General features: G+C 41.8%; 1 protein-coding gene across 11 annotated transcripts in view; it reads right to left on the reverse strand.

Moving 5' to 3' along the window:
• Positions 1 to 15,728, reverse strand: part of KIAA1217 (KIAA1217 ortholog) — a 362,990-nt gene that overhangs the window by 178,674 nt on the left and 168,588 nt on the right. For 8 of the 11 annotated variants that reach the window (XR_004778413.2, XR_004778412.2, XM_035545267.2 and 5 more), the window contains exon 1: positions 3,424 to 4,715. The exons of 1 other annotated variant lie outside the window; for it this stretch is intronic. Coding sequence is in view for 6 of the 10 variants with exons in the window: in XM_035545267.2 (XP_035401160.1) it covers positions 3,424 to 3,493 (70 nt within the window). In the remaining 4 variants the exon portion in view is untranslated. Of the gene's footprint in view, positions 1 to 3,054; positions 4,716 to 14,252; positions 14,299 to 15,728 lie in introns of those variants that run through there. 2 more of the 11 variants (XM_035545260.2, XM_035545257.2) reach the window with 2 other exon arrangements.

A 15,728-nucleotide genomic window follows, 5' to 3' on the forward strand; every position in this document is an offset into this window, starting at 1 on the left:
CAGAGGTTGGAAGTGGCACCACTCTTTGAGCAGCACAGATCCAGACGCTACTTTGGAAGCAGCCTTGGTTCCTGGGGCAGTTTGGCTGTCACGTGGGCTCAAAACATCATCTCTGAGCTCTGCAACACTGGAGACACAGCACGGCACAACTGTTGGATGACACCATGGATGCAGTCCACTATGCAGCCCCATACATTTTTTCACCTGCTTTCACATCCCTGGGAACTGGTGGAACAAACCTGTACGATGCTTCAGACTGCAAAGTTAGGTCTCTTTCCTCAATCTGCCCTTTTTCTGTGGTCCTTTAAAAAGATGGGCAAGGTCAAAAATCACACACACCACAGGGCAACTCTAGCTCATATCATGCAAGACTTTCTTAGAAGAACAACCCTTGTAAAAACTTCAGAGCAGCAGTCTCACCTACATACATACGTACACATGCACAGGTACTCTCCAGGCTACAGAACACTTCATCCTTTCCAAGCACAACTGAATTACAAAAAATATCCAGCCTATTTACTAAACATTCAGAGCACCTACTGCCAGGTACACTTGGCTGGTTTGAGAAAAGTGGCAAAAAAGAGTTTTACTTGCAAGAAGCAAGCATGGTTATTCCAGACGTACTCAGTCAAAATGGTTTCTGAAAGCTGCATGGTCATTTCAATGGATTTTAGATGGGAGTAAAGAGGTGGGATGGGGCTTGCTGGAATTTACCATCTTAATTTGCAGCACCAAGAGCACAGAGGTTATATCCCTGAGGCTGCTGGAACAAAGGTGTTGGGCATAAATAAAGGATTTCCTTAGAGCTCTAGGGAGTGAGCGTGAGTGTGGGTGACTGAATGCAGCTATTCTGTACAGACCTTTAAAGTATTGCCACAGCAGCAGTTTCAGTCATTGGATTGGTGGCAGGCACTTCCTCAAGAAGGCAGGTAAAGCTATACTGAGAAACACAACCGAGAGCTCATGAATGTGGATTTCAGCTCCTTTATCTATCTCATGCAAAGTCCCTCTGTACTCTGCACTTCAGTCATCTCAGTAATTTAAGAAAAAGCTAATTATCTGAAACATACTGAGACATATCAAGTAAAGCTTTTTAGAATTATCTGTTACTGGGTGAAACCCTGAAAAAAAATCATATATAACATAGTTTTTGTATACTATATTAGAAAGATCAACAAATTCTATTATTTTTCTTTCATATATTTGGAAAATACTGTATAAATAGCAGTGAAAAGAAAGGAATGCAAACTATGCAAACTAATTGCTAGTCTTGCCAGCAAGCTGACCTGGGCAAGGTCCTGTCATATTGCAGCACACATCAGCACGTATCTTTCCTGCTGCTCTGGCTGCAATGCTGTGGTAGCTACCATACCTTTTTGGTGCCCAAATTTATGCAGATCAGGAATAAACAAACTAGCCTGGGTAATATTATCCATCTTTGCTGAAATGGAAATCAAACTCTGTAATGTTTGAATATTGGTCTTTTGCATAGCAGTCGCTTAACAGTTCTTCCCTGGGCACTTCCTAGATAGTGACAGATAATTTTGATGGCAAGGATGAAGTGGAATGGCAAAATATCCCCAGTGTACCTAGGGCACAAGAGCTCTACACCACAGCACTCCAAGGAGGAGAAACTAAGAGACATATTCTGGATCCTGGAGTTGCTCAATAACAGTGTGGGCAAACTGGCCATATCTTCCAAGGGAAGATAATAGGCCTAGAAAATCAATCCCCACAGATAACTGTGAAATGCGTGAAGGATCATGTGATGATTCCCAGAAGACAGCTAAGAGTAGCGAAAGGATAAATTATGCAAGTACCCTCCTTAGAAAAGGAGTAAATAGAGTCAATGGAAAACACAGAAAGAGAAGTGCTAGATAAGCTTGTCTCCGTCTCTCCCTCCCTCATGTTCAGAAGCTAAGAGCTGAAGATCTTTCTGTTGAGTAGAGTAGCAAGGCTAGAGGGCAACAAAAAGAGGATTTGCTGATTGGCAGAGTAGAGCTTTGGTTATCCAAAGCCTTGGGTAACCCTTACAGTTGAGAGTTTCCTCTGATCTGAAAACTAATTTCAAGATTTCTTAACTTCACCCATTACTACAGTGGGTAAAACACCAGGGAATGTCCAAGTCTGCAGCGTAGAAGCAGTATGTCTGGGTTTATCAGGAAGAGTACCATGAGTGCCATAAACTGGAAATCAAAAGGAAAAAAAAAAAGTCCTTCAATGCATCCTGGTATGCAGTTCTTCCCAGTTACACCCTCCATGAAGTCTACAAAGATCAGGAAAGTCACTTTACTCCATGACTCACAATTCTGTAAAACTTTTAATACCATGTTTTGCAATCCAGGTGATGTGAGAGAAGAACATTTTCAGAATAATTTCAGAAAGCAGCAAGTATGGATCTGACCCATACTGATTCCATAAAGCTGAGCCTTGGCGCATACCATAAGTATTAAAAAAATAAATTAAAAAAAAATTTAGCAATATGAATCAAACCCACCTCCATTATACTTATGCTGGCAGCACATCTGAGATTATTGGGAATCATTCTTAGCTACTCCATTGTCTTTGCAATTAAGTCTGTTTCCAAACACATTTTCAAATGTAGCTACTGGATATGGGCTAAAACTACTCAATTTAGTTATGAGTTTTCAGGATTAAAACTTTTAGAGAATCGGAGGATGGGTCTGGTCAGACCTCTGTTTTCCAGACCACATGTATCTCAGACAGCTTCATATGACCTACACAGAAGAACTATGTTACTGATGGCTTTTTTTTTTTTTTTCCCTATTCAGATACATTCTTTAAGTGAAGATTTCCTTCCCACTAAACATAAGCATACTGATATGATGCACGTGACTTGCACTGCCCAGGATTTTAACCTCAAAAATGGCCAAAAGAGAGTCAGACAATGCGCCCCCAAGAAAAAAAAAAATCAATAAACTACATTCGCTATGCACCACTTTCCAGTCTTACACACTCATAAAGCTGTGTGCTTTTCCCAAACCACATGCACTCGACCACGGGCTGCTCATGTTGTGGGCAGCACAACTTCACCTCAGGTGCCTGCGGGGAGCACATGCAGGTGCTCCACAAATCCTGGAAGCGGTGCAGATCAGATCAGGTACTCGCCACTCCACCTGAGCGGTGTGCTCCACCTGGGCTACCCCACGCAGGATCCACCGGCACAACAGCGGCTGTGCGAGCGCACGGCGGCTTTGACCCCTCGTGTAAACCACGGCGGCCGCGCTCCGGATTCGCTCCGGTGCAAACCCCGGGGGATTTACACCGCGATCCGCCGCGAAGCCCGGCTCCCCCCGTGACAGCGAGCTCGCAAACCGGCAGAAAGCCACGCTTCAACACCACGGGCGGCCCCGAGGGGCACGGTTACCCCTAACTCCATCTCTGCCCGCTGCTCGTACTCACCCTTCATCTGCCTGCCGTCTGCGGAGCAAGCCCGGCACGGCTCGAGTTTCTGGCTTTCCTTCTCCTCCATTGTCCCTGCCCACCGCACACGCTCCCCTCGCTCCCAGCCGGGAAGTGCAGCGCCGGGGCGAGCGGCGCCAGGCTGGGCCGGCAACGCGGCTCGGCTCGGCTCGGCCCGGCCCGGCCCGGCTCGGCCGTCCCGCCCCGCCGCGGAGCCCCCTCACGGCCGGTGGGCGGTGGGCGGCGGGGCCGGGCGGCTTCCCCGAGCCCTCCTCCGGCCGGGCCCCAACAGGTGACGGGGCTGGGCTGCAGGCGAGCCCCGCGCCGGCTGGCTGCCCGGGAAGCCTTCTGAGGGGGGAACATTGCAGGCGTGATTACAGGCCCGAGCCTCCGCTGGAATCCGAAGCCGAAGCCTTTCAAATCTCCGTCATGGGACAAAAGGCTTTCCACCGAGTATTTTTTTTAAGCTCGTAACCACCGAGCCCACAAGCATTCCTGATAAATGCTCCTCTGTCTTTTCTAGCGTCTAGTTTGAAAGTAATTCATTATACGAGCGCTTTGAGGTTTTGTTTTCGGCGGAATTCTTTCAAGCTGCTCGGAGAATGAATTAGGGAAAATCAAGATAGAGGAATTCAACTTTAGTGAAGCCAATAAAAATGAATGGTAGCAATATGTAAGCAGGGGCTTGGGTTAAGAGGGATTCTGAAGCCTCAGTAGCAAAGCATATAGAAACACGTAGCTAATTCTTTTTTGGCAGACCAGAAGCAGGAAGTCCGCTTGCAAATCGATAGATCCACCGGGCTGCAAGGCAAAAAATAATGTGCCTGAGAAGAGTGAGATCAAATCCCACAGATTCCATCAGATGCCACATGTGTTGATTTAGTGGAGAATATCAGGCTGAATTAGTCTATCGGGATCGTAATACAGAGCTAGAGATGGTGGAACAAACCGGGTGTTGAGTTACAGCATCAAGACCGGAAAGTTTATCCACGGACAACTTCTGAAGTAGGTTAAGAACAAAGCATTACTGAGGTATTACTAAAAATAAGCAATTTCTCATTTAAACCAACCTCATACTGCAATACCAAATAACAGTTAATATCTCGGATACCTTTTTAAACATAGCTAGCATAATCTGGTCTTCCAAGCTTTCTTCAACACTCACTGCAGTATAACATCAGCTAAATTGCTTGAAATGACCTCTCAACCACACAGTCCAGGCAGGCTAGGAAAATTCTCCTACATTTCCTACATCTCTATCTGGCAGAAATGTCACCCTGTCTACTTGGATTATTAAATGCAGAAATGTTGTGTATATATATAAATTCAATACAGAAGCTCAAGAAAAATCACTCTCCTTGTGCCCCAATCCTCCCCCATCCAGACAGAAAAATTATGTGTGTGAATTACTATTAACAATTAATAAATGCAGAGAACTATTGTTCATTAGATCAGTCATGCATATTCTCTACCACTCAACAAATATTTATTTTGTTTCTTAACAATTAATTTTATATTGTCTTGGAACCTGGCAAAGGTCCCAGAAATCTGGCAGGGAAAACACAGAAAAGATGAAAATACAATCTAAACATTAGCACTGCTATTTAAGGCCTGCAGTACAGTGTTCCCAACAGAATACTCCTTAAGTTGCTTTGCAGTATTAAGAAAACAGTGCGATACACATTGTATTTAGATACTGTTTTTACTGGCCTTGGGTTAATCTCTGCTGATTCTGATTGGGAATTATTTTAGGATGAGAAGTGATGTCCAGCCAGCCTACTTATCTGATGTCTTTTGTGATATTGAGGAACGTGCCTTTAACAGCGAGGTTTTTTAGATTCTGGACAAGTGTTACAAGCCTCTTGCAAGTTCTACTCAGCCAGCTGGAAGGAGAAGAGGACTCATACAGGAATATCATGCGTTGAGGGATCACTGACCACCACCTCCTTCAACAAATAAAAAATAACTCAGAAATCCCCGATGGGAAAAGAAAGCTAGTGCAGTTGCAATGTGGAAGCTACACCAAGACATTACCTGTACACAGAGCTCAGAAACCAACAGTGAAGAAAGTAAGGTCATTTAAAAAGGCCTACTCCTGAAATAATGCAAGTGAAAGCACAGAACATACCTGCCTACGAATGCCTATATGGAAGGCACTTCTGTAGCCTTGAGTGAAAATGGTGTTAGCTTTGGAGATCAGTATGGCTTGTATCAAGTGTCTTAATAAGCCCAAAACATCAGTGCACGGTAGCACTTTAAGGACACTTTGCCTTCATCCAAGGTAGGAAAAAAAAAAGGAAAAAAAACACTAGAAAATGACTATAGGATTATTAAATACATAAATATATGTTGTCAAAATTAAAATACCTGCTTTACGCCAGCACTGTTAAGTTTTCATAGCCAAGAGCACACAACAGACAGAGAGGTGGCCTCATGACCCATAATAGTGCATCCATTTACATGTCCTACCAAGCAGCCAGGTGCCCCTTGGGATGGTGGCAGCAGGTGGGGACAGCTGGTACAAACCTGTGGTCTGAAACTGTTGCTGCCCAGGCAGCAGCAAGGTACTGCCACTGCTGGGAGTGATAGTAGATGGTACTGCTGATGCTGTTAAGGGGCCTGAGCCTGAGCCCCTGAAATACAGAGGTGATATAGGAGAGATTGCTTATTTGGTTGTGGATGTGAGATTTGAAAAGTGGGTGCCACTGTGGGAGAACTCCTACGGCTGCAGAAGTAGCCTCTCAAACAGGATTAAAGAACATTGGCAAAAAGTGAGACTAAACATAGCGTGCTTCAGTATCATCAAAGTCAAACAAACGAGCCCACCCAGCCTCACATAATTGCCTCTGCTGCTGCTCAGGACAGCACGATTCATGAAAAAAACAGTCAGGACAGCACAATCTCAAACCATATTCTCTCTTTAAGGAAGAAGTTCTTGGTCCCAAAGCGGATTTAACTACCATACGTCAAGGCCATTCTTTAAGGTGTTACCTAAGTTTACTTAAAAGAATTAATGAAATTCCTTTAGCAGCTGAGAAACTGGAGACAGCCAGAACCATTATACTGTTAGGCTCAAATAGAGAGCTACATAGCACAACTGCTGGGATGAATCACCAGCAACAAGTTAAATAAACTTGATTAACCAGTTCACAGCACACAATCGGGATTTGTTTATCTGTGGGATCAACAATAACAGTAGTTCCTTTTAATTACTGTGCTCAGATCTGGACCCATCAATATCAAAACAATGCATGGAGAACAATTGCTAACAGGATATGCCATTTTAATTGTGCTCAAAATTAATGTCCCAGAGCGACTTAAACACTTCTGGTTTTAGCATGTGCATAAAAGGAACAATTAACAAATACTGGCTTCGCTCAATTAGTAAAACTCATAATATACAACAGTGCCTCTATGGCTCTAGCGATTATTCATAGCTAAAAAACTGGGAAGTTAATTATTAATAGTTAAATCAGAAGAAGCATCCCATAATTGAAAATCTATCTCAGTGTCCATGTGAAGTCACGTAGCCACTGAGAAATACATCATGAATGCTCCCAGTACGAAGCGGCCTGGCACTGTCCAGCCTACTATATCCCAGAAACGAAATAAATATTAGACCTGAAGTGGGGAGGCTTGAGAAACTGAGCGCATCTCTATTCTCTTTTGTGCTCAGGGAGTTCACTTCAGTCCTTGGTGTGGCCTTTCCATCCTTAATAACTAAAATAGACTCCTAAAAGAAAGGGACTATGTTCAGATATGTATATTATCAAGTATGATATAGTACTAACCACTAGCTTGTATAAGCAAGATGAAAATAACCACAGGTCTATCCATATGAATCCATGCAAGTAGAATCTAGAGGTAAAGAGTTTTATATTACCTTAAGAGTAATTGCACACTAATTTGGTACTGTATATCAGGGAAATTAAATAGCCGGGGGTAGGAGGGGCTTTGTGATCATTTAGTCTCATCTGCTTTGCAAAGAATTTCAGTCAATTCGTTCCTATTTCAAGTCCAAGGATAATGGTTAATCTGTTAAGTGGTTAAATTAAAGTTAAACAATTGAATTTGATTTGAAAATTTACAATGACAAACTATCTGATACAACCTCTAGGATTACTTGTAATGAAGTTACCGTCACTGTTTAAAAAATTGTGGAGTTTCAGTATTCATACTTCATACATCCAAGTTCAGTTATGATTTGTCATACCTATGAGGGGAAAAAATTAGCTGGAGGAGTGAAATTGAACTATTCCAACTGAAGCAAACAAGAAAATGAGCACAAGGTTCTCTACACATCTCCACTGCAGACTTAAACCATGTTTTGTCCAACCTACAGGTTTCAAATCCTTCAGAGAAGTTCAGAGGCTGACAGTGGTGCCAAATTATATGATCATTCATGAAAATCACAGGCGTCACCACCAGCCTTAATCACTAAAACAACTATTAAAAAGAGTCATTAAGAGGTTGAACATTTGATATTCAGGCAGAAGATGCAGTCATCTTTCCAATTCCATCTCTAATTGAGCTCTGGGGAGCAGCACTAATCACCTGTCACTTGACAGCAATGAGCTCACAGTTATGAAGAAGGATGCAGTGTCCTAGCCCACCTCCAGCCAAAAAGGCTATTAAGTGCCTTATACGTCGACGAGTAACAGAGCATCCTTCATTCACTTGGAAAGACAGTCAGCTCAAGCTAACAACTGTCACAACTAGACTGCTACATCATGTGAAATAGGTTAGGTTTTCTGCTTTCCATGTTTTATTATTGTTTTCTTTGTCCTCCTCCAATTTTTTAAATAAAAGAAAAGGTCTGAAAGCAATAAACACTTGTGCATGCCCTAAAGCAACCTGAGGAAGAGGACCATGGTCATCAGGAAAAAAGCGTTGACATTCAAGTGGGGAAAAAATGATGGTTAGTCACCTTTACCCACAGCTTTATCTCCCTTTCTGATTTGGGACAAGAAGCAGCTAACTCTAGATACACTTTAACACCCAAGGTAAGAGAGCTAGACATCATTAGACGTTCTGATTCATGTAATGCAACACCTTATCTCAGACTTTTAACCCCTGTTACTGCCATCCCACCCCACCACACTAACACTGGTATTAGTGCATTGCTGCAGAGCAGATGACTTCTAACTGAAGACCCTGGCACGCTGCAGCTTCACGCCTGCCAGCCTGGCCAGCTCTTTGAATGTCACAATTTCCATACAGTATCACCTATGGTAAGGAATAAGAACAGCCTGCAAACACTGAAATAGAAAATATGAACATCTGTTTTTGTAAGGTACCAAACAAATAACTCCATGAGAGGAAAAAGTGCCTTACATCTTGGAAATTTCAATAACAAGAGTTTAATCAAATAAAAAGCAGTATGTGGGTGGGAAGGAACAGTGTAGGGAATTGTTTCTGAGCGAGGTGGAGGAAAGGAGGAGAGAAGGTCACTTTTAAGTCCATCTGCTTTATATTCAAATTCAATTTTTCCCCAGTGTAAAACACTTTGGTTTTGATAAGTTCCTTTTTGGATGAATTCACTCAAACAGCTCTGGTGAGAGTTTGGATTCAAACTGGTCCAACTTTTCAGCAGTGCCAGAACAACAGACAACGCCTGAAACACTGACAATTGCTGTTTTCGTGGGTGTCTGCAAGATCTGCTCATGAATGTACGAGGTGGCAGGCTTTAGTGATCAAAGGTATTGAGAGCTGCTCTCTGTAGAGTACAATTATACTCAAAAAGAATCATCAGAGATCCTTTATTTCAGATCTTACCAAATGCATAAGGAGTTTACAAGATTGTCAGGAGACTGCTTGAATTAGTAAGAAACACAAAGTTTACTCTAGTGGAGTCTGGGTCTAAAAATAAGGTAATTGGTGAAATTATGTTGTGATTATCATTCTGACTTGCCTATCAGCAGGCAGTTCTGATAAATATTATACCAAAAAGAATGGTTTAACTTAATTAGTAAGTAATGATTAGGAATTAACATAATGGCGGCAGTATTGCCAACCTGCAGCATTCACACAATTCACAGCGGTGAATTTTTCTTTAAAGTTATGGTTGTTTTTTTAGAACAATATTATTTTTATTGGTCTTTGAGCTGTACCCGATCACATATTCTTTTTTCTTCCCACAATGTCAAAGGCAAGTAAGATTTCTTTCTATGAAACTCATATTAAAATCACAGGACAGAGCAACATGATTGCCATGTCATAAGTTGGACATTTTTAATTGTTCTTACTTGTTTCTCCCTGAACCCTGCCACAAGCACAGTACTACACAGCAAAAAGAAAAAAAAATAAAATAAAAGAGATAAGAGAAACAGGATAAATTGTTATAGCTTTGTTTCTACACAGATCCAATTTCCAACCCAGTGTGGATGGTTACAGGTTGTGGATTGTGCCGTAAGCCATGCAGCCCCAGTGGCTGCTGTTTGCAGGGCTCTCGTTTGCATTCTTTGGAGAGCACCACTGCTGAGCGCAGATGTGAAAGCAGAATGCCAGTGGGAAACTTCCTCCTACTTGTAAATATATTAATGACCTCTCGACACTGTGTACATCCCCTTCCCTGAAAAGTGCCTCCCCGACCTTCCCAGACCGTGCTGATGCTACCACTAAAACAGCTGATTAGTAAGAAAGCAATGGCAGCTGACAGCAATGGTACTCCTGCTCCTTCTCAGTCCAACCTGTTCTGCTGGGATGCACACATCTTAATTCAGGTACATGAAACCTCTTTGGTATTTAGGATTTCACAGCTTTGGGGCAACAGGGACCATCTGACTACCTTGTCTGACTTCCCATCTGTCACAAGCCATTACATTTGATGTGGAATCCTCACACAAAGGTCAAGAGAAGAACAAGACACGAGATGAACATAATATTGCTGATCTCAGGAGCTGCATCTGCACCAGTGTTTGCTTCAAACACTTTTTTGAAGCAAAACCCCACCACACCATGTGATGAGGTCTACCTAGATGATCAGCGTAAGACAGTAAAGAGCATCAAGCTCCACAATGACTTAAACCTGAAAAACACCCTTTCTTCTGCCTTAAATTTCATGAGCCAGTCACCCACCTTAAAGCAAAACAAAACTATCCTAATCTCAAAGCTGTGGCACACACATCTAGCCACTGTTTCCAGCACAGCCAGTGCTTTAGGCATGAAAGAAACCTGAAGAGAAAAAGAAAAGCATCTCAAAACATACCTAGCCAATTGTACATGGAGGCGATGGAAATCCTCCACGCCTAACATTAGCAGCTGAAAGGCTGAAATGCAACAGTTGATTAAAATCACTGTCTATAATACAGAGCTGCGAGTGTTAAAAGCGTGTTATCTGGGGGTGTTCCAGTGCTTGGCCCATGAAGGCAGCTGATAGAGCTGATGGCTCAGACACCACATCCAGCAGCAGCACCACTGCTGTGACCTTCCACCCTGCACCAGCCACCACAGTAAATGCAAACCTCCTCGTAGCACCAGGCTACGTGGCTTCTCAATATACCCATTTACATTTTACAGACTACATTGTAGTTAATTGACTGATGTTTAATTACCCTCGCTACTAAGAAATTGCTTCTTATTTCTTCAGGGTAAACTTGACTTAACTCAAGTTTCCATTGATGGGACCTACTCTTCTCCCATCGTCAGCCAGACCAACTAGTTCTGTAGGGCTGGTGCTCTGTGACAAAGCCACCTCACAGCCTCCTCTCCATCAACTGCATCTGCTGAGCTCCTGAAAACATGCATTAGTCTCACTTTTAGTCTTGGAAAACAATCTTTTCCTCTCTTCTTTTCACTTATTTCTAGCATTCCCATCCCCTAATAGAGCTGGCAGGATTATCAGAGCCTTTTGATTTATTTATTTTTGAATTTAATGTTGTAGCAGTAATAAATAAGTACATAACCCAAATTTACTTCTGAAAACACCAGTGCTGCTGAATGTTTGGGAGACAGTGCAGGGTGCCCCGGGCTATGTGCACGGCCACAGCTACCTCCTCCCAGAAAGGGAGAGCATGCTCCAGGGCTGGCAAGGGCAAACCATCTGAGCACCAAGCGAGCTGCAGTGACACAAATCCTGTGTCATATCCTATTTCTCCTACAAGGGGAATTTTGCTCCTTTTGTGCAGCACTCGCAGAAGATAAAAAGGGAGAAGTAACAATGATCCGTCTCATCAGGCTGCAAAGAGGTGCGCAGAATTGCCTGAGGTGAAGTGAAGAATAAGCAACGTCAGCACAGAAAGGTGTCATACAAGGTTTAAGCTTATTCAGAGGCAGAGCCTCCATCTCTCTCATGAATAAATACATAACCCAAGACAATTTAATTCCAACTGTTTTGTAGCACTTCTTACGAAAACTTTTCAAACAATGTAATGACTCACAGGTGAGCTCTCCACTGACAACATAAAATGACACTGTATTAGTTATCTGCCTCTACAAATGTGCAAGTCTGCACTAAGATATACAAATATCTCTCATAATATAGCACATGCCTTTACATGCAGCATAGCTGAAGATAGGGAACAGGCAGTAAGTAGTGATAGGTTTTCTTCACTCCAAAGGAAAAGGTTATTAAACATTAATTAGTAACAGACAGATTTTACTGCATATGCTCCAATACTCTGTATTTCTAATACCCACCTTATCTACAAAGCATAACTTTGTGAATTACTTAACTTTATTTGTGATTCTCATACTATGGCCTTAATCTTTCATAATTAACATAACAAGGTCAAGTGATAAATTCACATCTTTTTTTCCCTCTTTTGCTGCTTTGCTCTTGAACTGCCATTAAGAGATAGTACTTCAAGATTGCAGCTGGAATGGCATCTAAGTCCTTCTATCAGCTGGAAGAAATTCTGGGCAAAGTGCTGGAAGGAAAGAAGTATCAAAATCTCTTTGACACAAGATGGCAATATTACTTACATGCCCCAGTTTCAGTTTTATAAGCTCCTATAAATCCTCTCTCACAGCAGAGAATAGCGCAAGAATGTCCTTGGAAGAGGGCATTAAGGGAGCAAAGGATGAGTTTGCAACCCATGAGTAGTATCAATTCAATGCTTTTTTTTTTTCCTAAAAAAAAAAAAAAAGCCTTGGTGTAAGAGCTCAAATCAAGAACAGCTGGATTCCAGCAAAGAATCTCCATATGGAACTGAGAGGGAAAAATAGGTACTGAGTGGCTGTCCAGAGAAGCAAAGGTCTTTCCTAGACCCTTGAGGTCACCTGCCTCTACAGTAGCATTGCACAACTCTTAGTTTGAGGACTCTAGGAGTAAATAAATGTAAGTGCAGAAGAGGTCTGCAGAATGAAAATTAAGACAGATGGGGTTACAGGTCTGACATCACTAGAAACACCTAAATCAAATCTCAGTAGTGTTCCAAAGAAGAGCCCAAGTGCAGCCAGAATATGCAGACTGGAAACCAGAATTATAGGGTAAAATGCTACAGGCAACAATTACCAATCGCTTTCCTTTCCCAGCCATAAAACAAGGTAATATTTTTTCCCCACTGTGCGTGGAAAACACTGGGTGGTCTTTTGACTTCAGGAATCTGAGAAACATCCCTCTGGAGGACAAGGCCACAGCAGGCCTCATGGCCAGCATGAGGCCCTTTTTCAACACCGCTTTACACTATACTTGATTTTAGTCATGGGCATTAAGACTGTGGTAGTGCTTTGCAAGTCATCACTAAATACCTTTTCTAAATAACTCCACACAATTCTCAGGAGTGTCTTCAAGACATGAATAAAGCCTTAGTTGTTGAAAGGTAGCATGTTTTCAGTTCCTCAGCTGTCTTCATCAGCACAGGGCTGCCATGCTGCATGGATTCTTCATTTGGTAAAAGACTAATTCCCCTTCATCCTGCAAAAGTTGTCACCAGTTGTAAGAACATAGCAGCTTCATGTGATACATAATAACTAACTGTGAATTCTGAGGCTATTAGTTCACTGAGGGAATGACATCTCTATAAAAGATAAATATAAAAACTCAATCTCCTACAGACAGCTTAAGTGTCTTTCATTCACCATCTCTTTTCTAAAAACCTTGAACGTGTTGTTACACATTCAGAGTTAAAAAATAATAATAAAAAAATTTATATCTTCATCCCCTTCTTAAATAATGAAGATCTGATAACACCTATGCTCAAAGCCAGGGCATTTGAAGTGTGTTTGTGTACTAAAAATCTAACGGGGTGTTCAGTGTTGCAATTCAGCTTCTTCTTCCAGTAAAAGGAAGAAAAGTGGGGCAGACGCCAGGTTGAAAAGCTTTCTGAAAGCTGCAGCTGCAGCCAACAGCTGAAATTTAAAATCAGCCATTATTTTCTCTCCTTATATTGTGGGCTCTGCCACAATTTTCAATAAACCACAAATTCAGCCACAGAGGCACTATCACTCATTATTTTCTTTTGCTGATGGAGCTAAAATAAGAACCATAAACACTCTCCCCGACTTCAGGAAGCAGCGTATGTCACTCCCCAGCAGGACCCTCAACATGTTGCGTGTGGACAACGCATTAGGCAAGTAGCAAAACCCAAACGGGTTCTGTGAAATTAGTGATTTAATGTCGCAGAGAGAACCTGAAACTGAAGATCATATGGGGCAAAGAAAGCAGAAGCAGAACTGCATTTCCATTTCCCAAGCCAGTGAGAGAACAGACGTGATCTGCAGCAGATACAGTTTGCTTGGATTTCTACAGGGCATGTATCAACATCTCTTAGTAAAGAAACAAAGACAAGAGATCCTCCCACGGATTAAATAAATAAACAAATAAATAATAAAGATACGAAAGACCAAGCAGGGATAGAAAGACAAATTTCCTCAGGGAGCAACATTACCAGTGGCATCACACAGAGAAATCTGCGTTGGTCCAGGCAGCCACCAACATTAGTTAGCTGGAAAAGACAAGGTGGGGTATGAACTGAGATGACAGAGCTTGGAAGAAACTTCACAAGATTCACTGACTAGGCGGTAAAATGATAGATGAAATCCCATGTACCTAAATGTGAAGTGATGCACATTGACTCTGAACAGATTATTACCACTCGGAAAGAGAGCTTGAGGTTATAACCATTTTGTGAAAATTTCAGCTCAAAGCTCATTAGTGATTAAAAAAACAAATATATGTTGGAAAATGTTAGGAAAAGAATAGTGAACAAGACAGATAATGCCATTATGCTACTGTACAAATCCACAGCCTACCCACATTTTGAATATTGCATGCAGTTTTAATTCACTCCAGGTCAAAAAAGATATAGCAGATAGAGAAACGCCAAGAAAAAAGGCGGCCTGGATGATCAAAGTTATGGAACAGTTTCTGCACAAGGAACAACTAAATAATGTAGGACTCTCCTTTCTGAGAGCAGATGAGTCAAACATATGGTTGAGGTCTATAAACATGAGTGACAAAGAGAAACTGAATAGGGAAAGACTGTTCATTGTCTCTTCCAATACCGATTCTAGAAGCATCAAATGTGACAAAGTAGGCTATTGACTCAGAAGCATATAGATGTGAATATTAATTTCACAGAGCACTATGGTGGCACTAAGGGACATGGCTCAGTGACGGGACTTGATGATCTTGAAGGTCTTTCCCAACCTAAATGGTTCTATGAAGTACTGGTAAGCTGGGGAACTTCTTGTTGTAGGACACTTGAGTTGCTGAGTTTTCAAGAGTTCAGAAAAATTTTTTTAAATTAACACATTAATGGAAAAAAATCCATGGAGCACTCTTAAAAACAAAAGTGACATCATCATTTGTTTTTTTTCCAGTAATCTCTTAACTGTCTATTGGTGGGAGCTGGAAGATATTCCAGAAACATCACTATGTACTCTCCTTGGTCCTGTATTCTTCCTTAGGGAACCATCACCATTCAAGACAGATTTGGGGGCTGGATCTCTTGTCTAACCTTCTACAACTGCTCTTACATTCAGTGAGGTACAAGAAGCACTATTGCTGACAATATCATTTTGTCATACTTAATAAACATAAAGAAACAGGAGCACTTACATTACAACAGAAAAATAACAATCCCAGATCCAATCAAAACACTCTGCTGTGTAGTGAGAATTGTACGGAAATCTCCTCCTGGAGAGAGGATATGGGAGAGAATGAATGGCATATAATAAATTGTCATATCATCTCATCTGTTAAAAAAAAAAAAAAAAAAGTCCAAAATATTTGACTACACAGGAAGATTAGTGTAGTGGAAGCTAGAGAATGAATCTGCAGTGCTTTAGCTGTTCCACAGAGGTGGTGGACAATACAGTGCAAATCTTCCATGGCATCTGTAGCTCTGGATAGCACCAAGTGT

The sequence above is a fragment of the Cygnus atratus genome, chromosome 2 (genome assembly GCF_013377495.2).
Source record: "Cygnus atratus isolate AKBS03 ecotype Queensland, Australia chromosome 2, CAtr_DNAZoo_HiC_assembly, whole genome shotgun sequence".
NCBI classification, from domain to species: domain Eukaryota; kingdom Metazoa; phylum Chordata; class Aves; order Anseriformes; family Anatidae; genus Cygnus; species Cygnus atratus.